The sequence below is a fragment of the Sphaerodactylus townsendi genome, linkage group LG03, assembly GCF_021028975.2.
Source record: "Sphaerodactylus townsendi isolate TG3544 linkage group LG03, MPM_Stown_v2.3, whole genome shotgun sequence".
Classification (NCBI taxonomy): Eukaryota; Metazoa; Chordata; class Lepidosauria; order Squamata; family Sphaerodactylidae; genus Sphaerodactylus; species Sphaerodactylus townsendi.
Window position 1 is genome coordinate 64596946 of NC_059427.1, and position 16164 is coordinate 64613109.

Here is a 16164-nt window from a genome sequence, read left to right on the forward strand (position 1 = left end):
ACAGGTGTTATAGGCCAAAATGTTTCTTCCATGGTAGGAGCCCCAGCCCCAGGAAGTCCATTTGGACAGCAGGTAAGTGATTTAGAAATGCACATGGAAAAAAAACTTATCAGTCATATTCTAAGCCTTTGCTGTTTGGAGAAGCTGTCCACCTGTGTCGTAGAAACTATTTTGTCTTTCTACATTGCCAATTTGTCTCCCTTATCATATCTTGTCAAATATTTATTTATTGAAAATATTCATACCCCACCTTTCAGACACATGAGGTTAGATCCGGTGCAGAAGTACCACAAGCAGAAATGCAAGAAAATGACTGTGGTAGCCACTTGTGCGAAGTTAAATGTATTGTGTCCCCACATTCATTTCCTCTCATGCAAGATGTTGTGCAACTAGTTTCTGGACACTAGAATGTATAGATAAGGTGGGAGGAGGGAGGTGTTGCACAAGAGGAACTGCACTAAATCTGCTTACCGGTATGTTTCCGCATGTGTATTGCTGGATCCAAGTCCAGTCAGCGGACAACCTTTTCATTAAAATGCACAGCAAAGTCACGTAAAGCCACAAGGCTGGTTTCAGTGGCTGCTGTTGGAGTTACTGTACTTTCAACTATGTCGTGAAAACAGAAGTTTTCCGAAGGATTAAGCAGGGCTACAAGGTTTTGATTTGTTTTAAAAGGAAGGGTGGTTATCAGTATTATGAATAGCTCTTTGTTAGTTCTTCATTGTCGGGTAGGACCAGCATTCAGAAATAACACCACTGTCCCATTAAATACCTGAATCTTGAATGAAGAATCGGTTTTAAAGCGTGATATATGTTAACTGGTTTTGCTGTGTATAAATAACATGCATAGGAGTTGGATCCAACCATTCTTCTTGTGTGAATGGAAGATACCTCTGTTTCTGTGAATGGCTTTTTCCACTTTCAGCACCCATTTCTTCCATTCTCCAATCCTCAGAAACAGCTGTTCTTTTAAGCATCTAACTTCTGTGTCCTTAGGTGTTATTCCTTGTCCTTGTTGTTCATCCTGTTCCATGAACCATATTTTGAAACAGATCATATTCACTGGAGCAAATTCCATCAACTTTTGTACGCTGTGATCCACCTGATTTTCTACTTAACTTTTACAATGCCTTCTTGCTTATTATCCTTTACTATTCTAGATGGGTATCCTTGGCCCTCCAGGCCAACAGGCACCGCCACCATATCCTGGTCAGAATCCCACATCTCAGCAGGTCATTCAGCAGCCTACCACTCCTATGTTTGTATCCCCGCCACCAAAGACACAGCGACTTCTTCACTCTGAGGCTTATCTAAAATACATTGAAGGTCTAAGTGCTGATTCAAATAGCATTAGTAAGTGGGACCAGACCCTTTCAGGTAAGTGCAGTGTATGATTTGATGCTTGAGGATATTTTATGGCACATTTGGAAGCTCTGTCACCTGTCTTGAGCTCATAGAAATGAAACTAGTTGGGTGTTGTTTTTTACAAACCCAGTCATTGCAGTATAGTGCATTGTATTGCTGCTTCTGCTGCTGTTCACATTTAAGCTATGTGGGAAGAATCACTGGAATGAGAAACAGAAGGAGGTGGCTTGGAACATGATGCATTACAGATGTGATCAATACCATAGCGTTAAACTTTTATTCTAGACATATGTATAAGTTACTTTGAATAGTAAATGCAGTGGCATGAAGGTGGTATAGAAGTGTATCAGATAACTTTTTAGTGCATCTGCAAAACTTTTGGTTAAGGCCATTTTTAACTGCAAGCCTTTTCACTCTTTCAGCACGAAGGCGTGACGTCCATCTCTCAAAAGAGCAAGAAAGCCGTCTTCCTACACACTGGTTGAAGAGCAAAGGGGCCCATACAACAATGGCGGATGCACTGTGGCGCCTTCGAGACTTGATGTTGAGAGATACTCTTAATATCCGTCAAGCATACAACATAGAAAATGTTTAACTTTTTGATACCAACATATAAAGAGTTTGTGGAACAATAGCAGTTTTAGTTATTGGTGGGGGTGGGCAAACTGTTTTTATTGCATCTTACTGTACATTGCAAGATTTTTTTATATAAGGACACTTTTAATAAGTATATTTCACTTTTTGTTATATTACGTTGACTTTTCTTAAAAATACAGACTTGTGCATATGGTTCTTTCTCTCGGAAGATGATCTCATATTTGGTTATAAATGCAAAACAAGGTTTCATCCCTTTCTTTACTCTGAAATTTCTGATGCCATTGTTTTTTTAAAAAAAACAACGGAAGTGTGTTTACAGTTTTGTTCAGAAAAATGTGAAATCGCTCCTGGTTTACATCTTAGCAGAATGAGCACCCATGTGCTTGTGTTGTAGTTGCTTCTGGCAGAGACATCACATGAACTAAATTTACTTGCTCTAAATAAAACTGTTGGGCTGTGGAGAGGATGGGAATCAAGTTCATAAATGTAAATCCTTAATTGTGTAGCTGTTCTGAAGGGCCCAGGAGCATGATATAAAAGGAGAGAGAAAATGTCAAAGGGGTATCTTTGGATACACTATCTTCTGTTGGTACTGTAAGTTCCAGTTGTTTTTGTAAAAATGTTTATATTGGGAGTAGATCCATCAACAAAAATATGAATGTTTGCATGTGCTGCTAGCAGACATTGACATAGGGAGACAGCATATCTGTACTGCACTTCTCTAGTCTGAGATTTCCATTCATCACCAAAGGCGCTCCTTTAGGAAGGATTTAGAGGAAATGTACAGATGTTTCGATTTTGTTGTCTTAAGATGTTTCAGATTCTGGCAGGAGATGCGATCTCCTTTAATCTCCAAATCAGTAACAGAACATGCATATATTAAAAATTAGATTCTCAAAGGTGCAAGGCTTTAGCTGCCAGTATGTAGAATTTGACATTTTCTATCGCCAGAAGCAGAACTGGACATTTCATTCTTTTGTACTGTTTTAAGTCAATATTGCAAGTCTGATGCAGATTTTTAACTCTGAATTTGAAAGGTAAGTAACAAGGTATTTGGAAAGGACTCTTGCATTTTGAAATAGTTGTTCTGTTAATGATTTGGTATATAGTGTGCTAAAAGTTCTTTTATACACTGAAAAAAAACCCATTGTAATCCAGTTGTCAATTTTAACATGCACAATTCAACTGGATTGCAATGCTTATGACAACAAAGTGTATAATAAGGTTTATAAATGGATGAATCTATATATCTCTATATATAGAATCAAGTGCTTAATTTTAAAAATAAAACTTCCAAGTAAATTCCTTGGGAACACAGTCTTAGGGCATTTGTATTGTAGTATTTGTCTTTAATGCTGGTTTGCAATCTGGAGACTGTTTATAGGCATGTCTGAAGGCCTTTGACCTTTTTAATTTTCTTCTGTTAACAGATGCCGCCACCCCACCCACCCACATGGAAGTTAATTGTACAAGTTGTCCAGTGACTTACCTAGGTGCACTATGGGATTTCCTAGTTTCATGGCCTTTAGCTGTTAGTTTACAAAATTAATATTAGGGTAGTTAATACAGCATTAAGTTATGACAAATATTGGAAAGGCTCATCAGTACAGTTCAGTTTATAAATGACATAGATTTGAAGAAGTTTCTGCTAACCAAGATAAACCTGGGATAATGAGATTCACATGGTATTGTGGTGGTGTGATCCTTATTTTGATTACAGGGTAATTCGGTAAATATTTGTTACCATATTTGGTTTTGGAGAATGAATGGTTTGCCAGTAAAAGTAACCTTCATTGGACCAACTGTTAGTGTACTTAGTGAAAGTTATATTTCCTTACCTATTTTAATGCAAACCTAGAAAATGTAAATTGCATGTAAACTTAATTGACAGTTTATGGTCTCTTTCAATGGTACTGAACAATGATGTATTATGTCAACGGCAAGTAACATCTTTAACATGCAAGCCCAAAATTTTCAAGTTTTCAAATGAGGTACTAAATGTAAAATATAAATTAACATTATAGGGAGGAAATGTTTTTGTCCATAAATTCTACAGCTGAGCAGTCTGTGTATACATTTGTGGCCCCTTGATAATATTTTAAAACATGATAGCTACCCAAAAGTGTTGCTATACCAAGGTCTGTGCAGGCACCCAGAGGTTTTCCTTAGTTTTGTACTATCTTCCAGCACCAAACCAGTTCACACTGGGAGATCCTCAAGTGAGTGCATGAGTGCTTTTCTGGATCGTGGCCAGTATATTTGACATTACCTCAGACATTGCAGTTGTCAACAAGGAAGGCAGCAAGAAAAAAGGAAGCAAGTTTGAGTTCTTTTTAGTACTTAGAACCATCATACCTTTACTAATACAATCATTTTGTAAGCATTGCAAAAATTACACCAAAGAACCTGAAATTTATTTATTTATTATTTATTTTTAGAAATACTTCTTTTAAAAACAGGAAGACACCTTTTTGGAAGCTATACATGTCAGAAGGATCAGTGTTGAATAATCTGCAGCCTTGTCTTTCCAGGCTTTCAAGCTAAGGGCAGCTTTTTACCACTCCTAGTGGACCAGGAGTAAACAATTAGAACTGTAAATGAGGCATTAGCCTTTTCTTTATGGCGGTGCAGAGCACTGCTGCTAGACCATTAGGCTGGCCCTAATTATTTTAATTTATTCCAAAATCATGTATCTGTGTACTGGAAGCATGTCAGTGACACAGGGTTTAAGATGTGGTGGCTACAATCCAGTATTGCACAACCAGCTAACAGAACTCTATCCTAATTATAAATTGTTCAAGAAAACAAATTCTGTCTTCTTTGTGGCCATTTGAACCCACTTGTTGTTTTCCACAGCCACACACTGTATTAGAACAAAAGGACTTTGACGATGGAAATAAAAGTATGGGAAGTGGTTAGTTTGTGTGAGTGGAAAATATATATTTCATTAAACCAATTGGAAATGCTCATCTCCTACTCCTTATTCCCTGCTCTTTTCTTGAAGAGCAGTTTGTTTGTGTAATAATTGATATTCATAACTTTTCAGCATATGTGCTTTTGGACCTGGTTAATCCATGCCTCATTTTTACTCCTGGTTGTATACTCCATTGAGTAAAGTGGTAACTAGTCAATGTGCATGTACTATCAGTTTGTTTTTCTGAGGCCTTTAATTTAAATAAAAATAGTTTGCAGTTTGGATTAACCAGGTTTGATTGTTCCATTGAGATGTTGTGTTAATTTTAGTTTTCCTGCAGGTGCCTTGTAAGGAAAGCCCAATAACATGTTGGTTGTGTACGCTGTTCGTTATAGTATTTGATGACCAGATCTGAGGGAAAGGGAGAGATGTGTGGTGTGAGCAGAACTAAGCACCATTCCCCCTTTAAAAAACCCCAAACTTTGATATAAGAGAAAGCAGTCTCTTAATTTGCTCTGCTGCATGGTTGATAAATTATCGCCTAAATCCACTGGATCTAAGGAGCACAGGTATGATGTCATACATCTCCAGGGATTACTTCATATTTGAGTTATTAAATAAAAATGGTTGGAAATCTGTACACTGGTTTGCAGACTGGGTGGATTAAATTTTTGTAAATGTAAAATTTTAATGAAAAATATAACGGAATCTATTCTGAAAACACCTGAAGACTGTATTTTCCGGCATAAATAATCGCAGTACATTTGACTCTAGTTATGTGGAGCGACAGGATCTAGCATGGCCTTCTACATTTAAAAAAATTCCTAAAATAACAAATCTTCCAATTATTTTGGTCCTGTGGAGAGAACCACTTGTCTTGATTTCCTATATCTAGTTTATGGAAAATGTGATTCAGAGAGATTTTAAATGTGATATCATGAGACCTAGGGCTACATCCACACATTAGAGGAGATATCAAACTCGTGGCCCTCCAGATGTTATGGCCTACAGTTCCTATCATCCCCTGCCAGCATCATGCTGGCAGGGGATGATGGGAACTGTAGGCCATAACATCTGGAAGGCCACGAGTTTGACACCTATGTATTAAATATTGAGCTGCTGTTAACACTGTAGCTGTCACATGCAACTGTATTGTCTTGTTCATACAGGAAAATCCAATTGACAGTTACTGCTGTAGTGTAACAACAGTGCAATATCCAGTAATGTGCAAATACAGTCCAAATGGGACTCTTATTCTGAATTAGATCTTTAGTCCATCTCGCTCAGCATTCTGTTGGGAGGTAGCTCAACATTTGCCAACCGAGATCTTAAAGACCGGAGATTGAGCCTGGGGCTTTCTGGATGCAAAGCATGTAATATACAGCTGACCCCACGGCCTATGCATATTCCAGTTAATAATGTAGTGGCACAGAGAATTCTGGATCTGGGTAGTCTTAAAACAAGTTTTCAGATTTTATCTTGTTCATAAGATACCGGAAGCATTGGTTTCCTCACAGGAGAATGACCTGTTTCCAGAAGTCTGGTTCCAAATTCAAAGGAATAATTTCTAACAAGCAGATGTGAATAACCAAAAGACTACCTAATTCAATTCCTGTTCCTTATGGAAATATGAAAGTAGAACTATTTAGAGCAATTGGAGTATTAGAAGAAATGTGCTGCAAGGCAATTCAGTTGATTTGAAATTTATCGGTCAGACATGAAAATGGAAGTGAATTAACTAGTGGAATACCAGTATTCTCTCGAGTGGGAGGACATCTTATGGGTAGTTCCCATTGTCCCATCAGGGAGGCAGGAAATAACTTTTTCATTTTCCTGTTGTGTGGAACTGCCCCCAGGACCTCAGTCTGTTTCCTGCCTCCAAGGTGAGAGCACGTTAACCTGAATGACAGGGCAGTGCTGATCCAGTATGCTGTAGATACGGTAAAGACATTCAAAAGTTCATATTTTGTTGGGTCATTGTGCTAGTCTTCGAGATACATGTTAGGGGCTGATTGGTTTTGAAAGTCTGAGCTGTTCCATGCTGCACTGAGATGTATCCACAACTGGTGTTAAGTACATAAATTAGAAGGTCAACCACCTTGCTGTATCCAGGGTTCTTCAGCACCTCACAGAAGGGATATGAGCATGAAGTGTTGAGCAGGTTACTTTCTTTAGAAGGGACTGTCCTTTTCCATTATTCCAGTAACCCAATAAATGAGGCCATGGTAAGTTCTTTGTGTATAAAATATGATCAAGCAAGGTGCCGTGCCGTGCTTCAAGTCAGATGGGGGAGATAAGCTTTTGAGATGTGCTGCTAAACTTTGAGCTCTTCTATGGCTACTTTTAAAACTGTACTCACTGGTCTACCATCAATTTTTCTCCCCACCTGGAAAGCTTTTTCAGAAATGGGCTGGGGTTAGTATTTTGCATAGTCCTGAAGTCCAGCTAAAAGGTTAGACAGAACATTTGAATGATGGCACTGATAAATGAAAAGTAGCAGTTTTAACCTCATTCTGTTGTACCATCTACAAAGCTGGATACTGGTGTTTCTGTGGCATACGGATTCTGTCCTTGAAGTTTCATACACTCCCTGTTGTGTCTTTCAAACCAATGACTTCAGTTCTGTAGGAATGCACTACAGTGCTGCTATTTTCCAATATGATGGAATAGCCACTCTCTACTAAAATAAATTCCAAGATACCACCAAGAACATTACCACATATTTAAGTGAGACTTAAAAGAGGCAGCAGAAAATAACTAAAACTTCTTTCTTAGCACAATTTCACAAAATAGCAGTACTTGAAACTTGAACATTATTTCCTTCTGTTCAAATGAGTGCTGTAGTAAGACCTTTAGCATGATCCATGTTTTAAGAACTACATTTATGATACAGAGCTACAATCAATCACATCACAAATCTAAGGCATTAGTCACATAGACATTACTGTCTTGTATTAGACTACGGAACAGTCCTCTTAGACTGCCATGGCAAAGTCATTCCTAAATGAATAAGAGATTCAGTATCAAGTTTGCATCAGTCAGTTTATGTACACATATAAACTCTTAATGAAATAGTCTCAAGCATGGCAAATCCCCTTTTCTAAAATGCAATGTAATCAGTTTTCATGTTACATAGTTCCTGGAAACCCAAGTACTATATAGCCCAGAATACACAGTGCAATCTTCCACATTCACAATGATAAGTCCATCTTAAGCAGGAGAAGGGAAAGTATAGATAAATGAGTGGGATGACAAGAATCATCAGTGAGGATTCTTCCCTTATGCTGGGGAGAGGATGATTGTGTCTTGTGAGCAACCTGGAACAGATTAATGGTGGCTCTGCTCCCCTTACTCTATTGGAGTTCAGTGAAGTCAACCTGCAGCTCCAGCTGACTCCCTTTCAAACACAATATTGCTTCCTCGCAAAAATTCAAGATCATTTGCTTGTAAAGCTTCATTGCTTTTGGTGCTGCTGGTGGCAGATTGCCTTAACAGTGATGTGTTAAAATGATGTGATAAAGAACCAGCGGGCATCCTACCTGGGTATGAAAACCATGTGTCATGTGACCAGCTACTGTCAGCATTTGATATAACTTTCACATTTCTTTCAACAGTAAACATTTCTTATGTATCAAATTTAGGTTTCAGAATTCATTTGAGCTAGTCAAAGCAAAAAATCATCTTTGTTCCAAACTTCCATGCTGTCTTTCAGACTGCTTTCTGCGGTAAACATCATCTGTAAAAGAAAAGATTGTAGAAGAGTAGTTTTTAAATGTATTTTTTCTTAGCTAGTCTCACCAATAAGTTATTAAAGGGAAATAAATACAAAAGCCAACGAGGTGCAGGACAGACTATACTTACGAGGGAAAAAATTAGCAATGGGAGAATAATTAGAGGAGCCAGTTTCCAAAAGAGGGCATCTTTTCCTACTGTGATTAATTTGTCACAAGCTCATTCTGCTCCCTAGTCACACCCCCGACACGTGACTGCAATGGCGGCACCTGCGGTGAGCCGCACCAACTGTCCCCATAGCAGCTCCGCCACTGTGTGCAGCATCGGCATCTTTGCTCTAACAGTGCAGGTGTCCTTTATGCTAGTGGGGTAGGCAAATATACCAGTGCAGGCCTCTGCCATTCCCACTAGTGGTTCCCCCCCACCCCCGCCATTTGCATTGGATCCTGAGTATGTTCACTATCCTCTAGGAGGCATGGAATAGAAAGTAACTGAGGGAGGTAGGGAATGGGTAGAAGGCAAAGAGAAAGTCAAGATCCATCCTAAGTATCCTGGAAGAGAAGATGGTAACCATAAGTAAACTCTCCAGTTGCCTTGTCCCAGTGATTCCTCACAGCCTTTCAGTTAGTTTTGAAACTTCTTTTAAAAGCAGAGACAAGTTATACAAACTGGGAATGATAAGCAAGTCTAGCATTATACAATTACAATGTAAAAGTAGCTGTTATGTGATGCTACACAGCTCATCTTAATACTTACAAAATGTCTCTTTTCCAATGCGGACGTTGATCATAAACCACTCCATAGCACCTCCAAGAAGAAAGAAGAAAGGAAGAAATCTGTACACACCAAAACGCTTCTTTCCTGGCACCATGTGCAATAGTCGCCTTATTTTATGCTTAGCCAGCATTTTACAAGGACTTTTAGAACCTCTGCATGGATGTTGGGCTGATCCTGGAAGACACAGTTAATAATATTAAAGTAACTAGCAAAACTGCATAGAGTATTTAGCTAGCGAGACACCAATTGAGTTTCATCTATGTATCCCATACTGATCACCATACCTCATGCATTTACTCAAGAGTCATGCGGGCTGATCTGAAGAATGTTTACAAGCACACAGGAAAGGCCTGGGTCAAGGCCTGCACTATCCTCTCTCATTTGTTCTAAAGATAAGGATCACTGATTCAAATGTACATCACAGCCATACAAACCTGAGAACTTCTTCCCCAGTATTTATTAAAGAATATTTAGCACCAAATGTGAATGAAGTATGCATTACCGAATCCTACCATTTTCTCTGCAAGAATCCTACCATTTTCTCTGCAACAATCACCTGAATATTTTTCATGTATGGAATTCAAAGCCTGCTAAAGACGATTCTGTGTGTAGAATACAATCAAGTTAGTCATTTGGATTGGTTGGATTTGTAATTGGGTGACTGACTGAACTCAAAGAATACTCATCAGTGGCTCATCCTAAAGACTAGTGGAGTCCCACAGGGTTCTGTTCTGGGCCCAGTGCTATTCAATATTTTATTAATGACTTGGATGATGGAATAGAGGGCATGCTAATCAAATTTGCAGATGACACCAAGTTAGGAGGGGTAGCTAACACCCCAGAGGATAGAGTCAGAATTCAAAATGACCTGGACAGATTAAAGAGCTGGACCAAAACAAACATGAATTTCAGCAGAGATAAATGTAAGATACTACACTTAAGCAGAAAAAAATTAAATGCACAGATATAGGATGGGTGACACCTGGCTTGAAAACACTACACGTGAAAAGGATCTGGGAATCTTAGTAGACCACAAACTGAACATGAGTCAGCAGTGTAATGCGGTGGGCAAGAAAGCCAATGAGATTCTGGGCTGTATCAATAGAAGTATAGTGTCAAGATCAAGGGATGTAATTGTACCTGTCTATTTTGCATTAGCAAGACCTCACCTGGAATACTGTGTACAATTCTGGGCACCACAATTCAAGTATATTGACAAGTTGGAACAGGTCCAGAGGAGGGCAACCAAAATGGTAAAAGGTCTGGAATCCATGCCCTACAAGGAGAGACTTAGGGAGCTGGGTATGTTTAATTTGAAGAAAAGGTTAAGAGGTGACATGATGGCCATCTTTAGCTATTTGAAGGGATGTCATGTTGGTGAGGGAGCAAGCTTGTTTTCTGTTGCTCCAGAGACTGACAAAGTGTAATGCGTTCAAGGTGAAGGAAAAGAGATTCCACCTACACATCAGGAAAAACTTCCTGACAGTAAGGGCTGTTCAACAGGGGAATGCACTACCTTGGAGTGTGGTGCAGCCTCCTTTGGAGGTTTTTAAAGAGAGGCTGGATGGCCATCTGTCAGGAGTGCTTTAATTGTGTGTTCCTGCATTGCAGGGGGTTGGACTTGATGGCCCCTGTGATCTCTTTCAACTTTATGATTCTACGATTTGAATACTATTCCTAGAGCCGGGAAGCACAAAATTGCAGTAGTAACATTTTTATGAGTGCTATCATTTCATTTTGTTTAGGGTCGCAATTCACAATACTTGGGAGGCAGCATGGCAGTCCTACAAAACAGGTGCGACTGGCTCCCACTATTTGCCCACAGTGTCTTGCTTAAATATATATTTAAAGTGTAATCTCTGACTTCAAGAGATTTAGAAGGGTATAATTCAGTAAAGATACTTTTGAGTATCCAAGAACATTGAAGATCACGCAGCTTGTATGGCTGAGTGGTGGTTTGACAAACCATTGTCCGATACCAACCACTATACTGACAGGCGTTCTTAAAGGCCCCTTCCGCTTTCAAAGTGTTTGCGAGGCTCCGCGACTCTCTTTTTTGACTTGTTCCCACACACTGTTTACAGCAGCCCACAACGCCTGGAAGCCCCTCGGAAACCCGCGCAAGCAGCCCCCAGACCAGCCCCTCACCTTGGGCGAAAAGGAAAGAGGACAAACCGCTCCTGCCGCCGGAGGAAGCGCATTCGGTGGCCACGTGACCAAATACGTTTGCGAAACACCCCTGATTGACCGTGGGGGGAGGAGTTGGGCGGAGCCAATACTGAGTTGGGCGGAGCTAAGAGTCTTGAAGCGGGCTGATTTATGGCGTTCGCTGTGATCGGGGTCCTGCGGTGAAATCCCTGGCTCATTAACCTTGTTCAGGTCGTAGTCCCTCCTTCCCCCAAAAGAAGAAGCCCCATTATCGTAAATTGGAGACTAAAGGCCGTTGTTGTCTAATTACCAAAGACTACTGTGGCGAATCCAAACAAATCATACATCATTACCGAACCTTAAGTAGCAATTTAGGGGAAAGTATTCTGTTGGTACCGGTCGAGTCTAGGAAAATGGCTGGGCCACGAGATTCACCATCTCACTTCTTAAAATTGTGTAAAATTTAAAGAAAACAGTTTAAAATCCCATTTTGTATTTGCGCGTTGGTTATTAGCAGCTTTGGTAATGAATGAGACCACGGAAAGGCGAGGTCTACATTTCCTTTTTCAACATTCAAGATGATCCAGGCAGGGTGTTAAGTTCTCACTCTTCTCTGTCCTCTCCTTATATACTTGGTGTTTGAATTGCCGCGTCGGACCTGTTCGTAATCCGATCGAACGGCGAACTCCTATGCACGTTTACTTAGGAGTAAGTCTCGTTGTATTCAGCGGGGCTTGATCCCAAAGAAACCCGGCCAGTGTTTAATCAGTTACGATATTTTCCCTTCCCCCGAGGTGCTCGCTGTATCCCTAAACTCCGCCTTTGTTCTACAGAGAAGGTCTTTGTGTATCAATCAAATCACATCCAATTGATAGCAGCCCCAGCAAGGGGCTTTCCAGGCAAGCAAGAAGCGGAGGTGGTCTGCTATTGCCTTCCTCTGCAAGTCGACCCTGAGTTATGATACTTGGATAATATCATAACTCAGCCGACCCTGCTGAGGTTCTGAGATCTGAGGAGATCAGGCTATACTATACCATACTACCCCAAGGGGAAAGTACAGGTTTAGGACATGTAGGTAGCTAATTATTTATCACCGGCCAAGAAACGAGTTGCTTTTACTCTATTCCTGCTGCTCAGTGTCACTGTGAGTTAATGTGATGTGAGTTAACGTTGCTCCCGCTATTTCGCGAGTCAGAAATGGAGCTTTAGTGTCCTTCCACACCAAATTTTGCGTCAGCTCCCTCTGCTTCATTATAGAGATATTCACTCCAGGGCGCAAAACCGACCGGACAGGTCGAAAAATGTCAGTAAACATTTAAATGCCCTCCAGTGAGGCGGGCGAAAGGCTTCTTGGGAGTGGTAGTTTTTGACTGAGAACAATCAGGCGTGAGTCATAGGTAAAATGCTCGAAATGACTACAAAACCCAGGGGTCACCATGAAGTGGTAGCCGAGAGTTCGCCGACTAGGGGACCCGCAAGATTCCTCAAAGGGGGTCCTGGCCTCGCGATTGGTTGCTTGGTCTGGGTTTTCATTGGTTGACCGGGGTGGAGGGCGATAGGAGGCAGAGGCGTTCAGTGTCGGGCGGGCGCCGTGCAGAGTGGGTGCAGTGGTGGGGGGTTCCGCGGTCCCCTCGAGACGCCCGTCTGGCGAATCTCCTGCAAAGGGGGGTGTCTGTGCAGCCGGACCATGGCCGCCTTCGCTCTTAAGGCTGCGAACAGCGGCGTCTGGAAAGGCAGTGGAGCCAGCAACCTGCAACTGGTGGTCGCCGCTTCCAGCCACAGCCGTTGTTCTCAAGCCAGCCATGGTGGTGGAGGCAGCGGCGCCGTGGAGGGGGGCAGCAGGCCCGTGGGCTGCGGCCAGCAAAAGGCACACCACCACCACCACCATGCTGCGGGGCATCCACAGCCCCCTTCTGGAAGCAGCGGAGCCAAGAAATCGGCGGCACCTGGTCACGCCGCTACCACTACGGCTGCTGCTCCCCCGGTCGAGGGCATCGACACCAAGTCCTACCTGTGGACTAGATACCACGAAATGAAAAAGCTGGTTTACGGTGAGAGCCGCCTTCGGCCCTGTGCACTGGTCTCTAGGCTATTTGCTAGAGGCAGAATCTGAACGTGGCTTTGAGGAAGCGTTTCATTCCCGCTTCCCACCACGCAACTGGGTCTCCTTGAAAGCCATATGCATTTATGGTCGGGGCTGGAGGCTCGAGGCCAGAGCAGCCTTTCCGCCAGCCAAAGTGGTAGGCAGCAGATGTGGGCTGAGTTCACTGGGGAGCCCTGTGGCCGGGATCCCACATGATTGCCTTTTGCTCTGGGTATCGGTTCATGCACTCCTTGGCGACTGTGGATCGAGTGGGTTCAATCTACAGCTTTCAGGCTTTTACAAGATCTGCTGTTTTCAGATGAGGCATCTGTACAGCGGAGAATGCTGTCAATCAATACTATCTCAAATGTTGACATTTGTGATGTTTATCAGGGATGCAAATGTAATGCCTTAAATAATCTGGATATCATGTATCCAGTCTACTGTATGTAGTCAGTCAGTCAGTCTTCTATACCGCCCTATCCCCAGGGGGCTTTGGGTGGTGTACAACATATTCCAGAATCAGTGTTCTTAAACGGCTAACAAAAAAGTTCTCAAGTGTCATATAGATTTGCAGTTCTATAAGATTTTTTGGGCTTGGACCCACTACTGTGTGAAAGCTTATGCTACAATAAATCTGTTAATTTTTAAGGCATGATGAAGCTGTGTTCTGTATTCTTCTGTGACTTCTAAAATGTTTTTTATTATGTACCCATTCAGTGACATCTTGTATCCCAAGTAATGGCCTGTTAAATTATGTAACCCAGATTCCTTTTTTTATTGGAACCCTGTCTTCTCAGCAAACCCAGCTTCATAATCATCCCCAATTAGTGAGTTTCCAGGTACATTGAAAGCAATACATTGATAAAAGGGGTTTCTTCTTGCTTTCTGTAGCATCAAAGATTGCCAGCTTTCCATTTTCATCATCTTACTTCATGCTTGAGGTTGTAAACATTGTTTTGCTTATGAATTGTAAATTGTTTAAAAAAGGTTGCCACTAACTTTGATCACAGGCAATAACGTTAAGGGGTAACATAAGAACATACGAAAGAGCCTGCTGGATCAGACCAGAGTCCATCTAGTCCAGCACTCTGCTACTCGCAGTGGCCCACCAGGTGCCTGTGGGAGCTCACATGCAGGATATGAAAGCAATGGCCTGCTGCTGCTGCTGCTGCTGCTGCTGCTCCTGAGCACCTGGACTGTCATTCTGAAAACAAGGAGTTCTGATTTGGGGGAGGGGGGGCTTTCCCCTGGGCCTGTACATTTCTAGGCAAGTTGGGCAGGGTTTTCTCAGCTGCCGAATTGTGAAAATTCCTCTTTTGGCTTCAAAAAAGCTTTTGAATTGTGTGTTGACTTCAATAAGAAGCCATTAAATATCAGTGTCCACAGGGAAGTCTGCTTAGGACAGCTCTATCGGCCTGTCATACTTTCATGATTCTACCACCCAGAGTCCTTTGGGGATGGGGCGGTATACCACCACCACCACCACCACCACCACCACCACTACTACTACTACTACTACTACTACTACTACTACTACTAATAATAATAATAATAATGATGATGATGATGGAAAATCATGATTATGCTATATGGCTGTACAGCAGCAACAGCTCTAGTCATTTGTTTATAAAGAAATCTGTACATATAATTTTCTAGCGCCATGTCTCTTGAATGAAAGTTTTATTTTCAGCCCTTTTACATGTAGCTCAGCCTGTGGGGGGGGGGGGGGGGTTGAACTATTTTGATGTTCCAAAACCTTATAGCGATATTCTGAGTCTTGTGAGAATTCATTAAATTTTAATTGATTCAGATAGTTATAATCCACTTTCCTCCACAGTGGGGACTCACCGTGGCTTATAATACCATTCTGTCCCTCCCTCTGTTTTATCTTCATATCAACAGCCCTGAGAATTAACGTAGGCTAAGAATGACTGGCTCAAGGTTGCCCAGCAATCTTCCGGGGCAGAGTGGGATTTGAACTGGAGTCTCCCAGAACCTGGTCCAACACTAATAATTAAATTATGCTGGCTATTATCATTCCCAGCTTTGTTTTATTTTATTGCAAAAATGTTAGGGCTTCAGCAACTATTATAAGCCTGGCATGATCCATGTTGACTGTCTTAGTGAAAAAATGTTAATGGCTCCAGTGACCTTTATTTGTTTTTATGCCTTGTTATTTATATCCTATCTTTTACTGAAGGACTGCTTGCAAATATTTAACTTTTTCTGGTCTATTACCTGTCTGATGCAGACGCCATTTGGATTCTAATGGTAGCTACATCTTCTGACAAAAGTATGCCCTATTTTACAGGGAAAGTTGTTTCATTGGGAAAAGATCAGTCTTAGGCAGTGGGGTTTTGTTTTTTTTCTATTAAAAATTGTTTGAGAACCTGGAGAATGTAGTATTGTTAATGTGACACGTCAGCATTGCTTTAAATGCAAGTGCCATGAAGTGCAATTTTTCTTTGGAATCTGTTTTTGCTTTCATGGCATTTTACTTTATGTCCTTTAGAACCAAGCACTTATTTAATGTTGTGCTTTAGAC

The 16164-nt window shown here is 41.3% G+C and overlaps 3 protein-coding genes across 10 annotated transcripts in view; 2 read left to right on the forward strand and 1 right to left on the reverse strand.

Moving 5' to 3' along the window:
- The window catches only part of PBRM1 (polybromo 1), a 67239-nt gene extending 62075 nt beyond the window's left edge, over positions 1-5164 (forward strand). For all 7 annotated transcript variants that reach the window (XM_048487947.1, XM_048487945.1, XM_048487943.1 and 4 more), the window contains 3 exons: positions 5-72; positions 1161-1377; positions 1788-5164. In XM_048487947.1, the coding sequence (XP_048343904.1) occupies positions 5-72; positions 1161-1377; positions 1788-1960 (458 nt within the window). In that variant the 3' untranslated portion in view covers positions 1961-5164. The remainder of the gene's footprint in view (positions 1-4; positions 73-1160; positions 1378-1787) is intronic.
- A 2420-nt stretch (positions 5165-7584) lies between these two features.
- SMIM4 (small integral membrane protein 4) lies at positions 7585-11632 on the reverse strand. The gene is made up of 3 exons (XM_048487956.1): positions 11534-11632; positions 9365-9559; positions 7585-8612 (listed from the first exon to the last, which is right to left on the reverse strand). Exons 2-3 carry the CDS (start codon positions 9513-9515, stop codon positions 8554-8556), a joined length of 210 nt encoding a protein of 69 aa, XP_048343913.1. The 5' UTR covers positions 9516-9559; positions 11534-11632; the 3' UTR covers positions 7585-8553.
- A 1449-nt stretch (positions 11633-13081) lies between these two features.
- NT5DC2 (5'-nucleotidase domain containing 2) overlaps positions 13082-16164 on the forward strand; it is a 28595-nt gene continuing 25512 nt past the window's right edge. For both annotated transcript variants that reach the window (XM_048491113.1, XM_048491114.1), the window contains exon 1: positions 13082-13584. In XM_048491113.1, the coding sequence (XP_048347070.1) occupies positions 13221-13584 (364 nt within the window). In that variant the 5' untranslated portion in view covers positions 13082-13220. The remainder of the gene's footprint in view (positions 13585-16164) is intronic.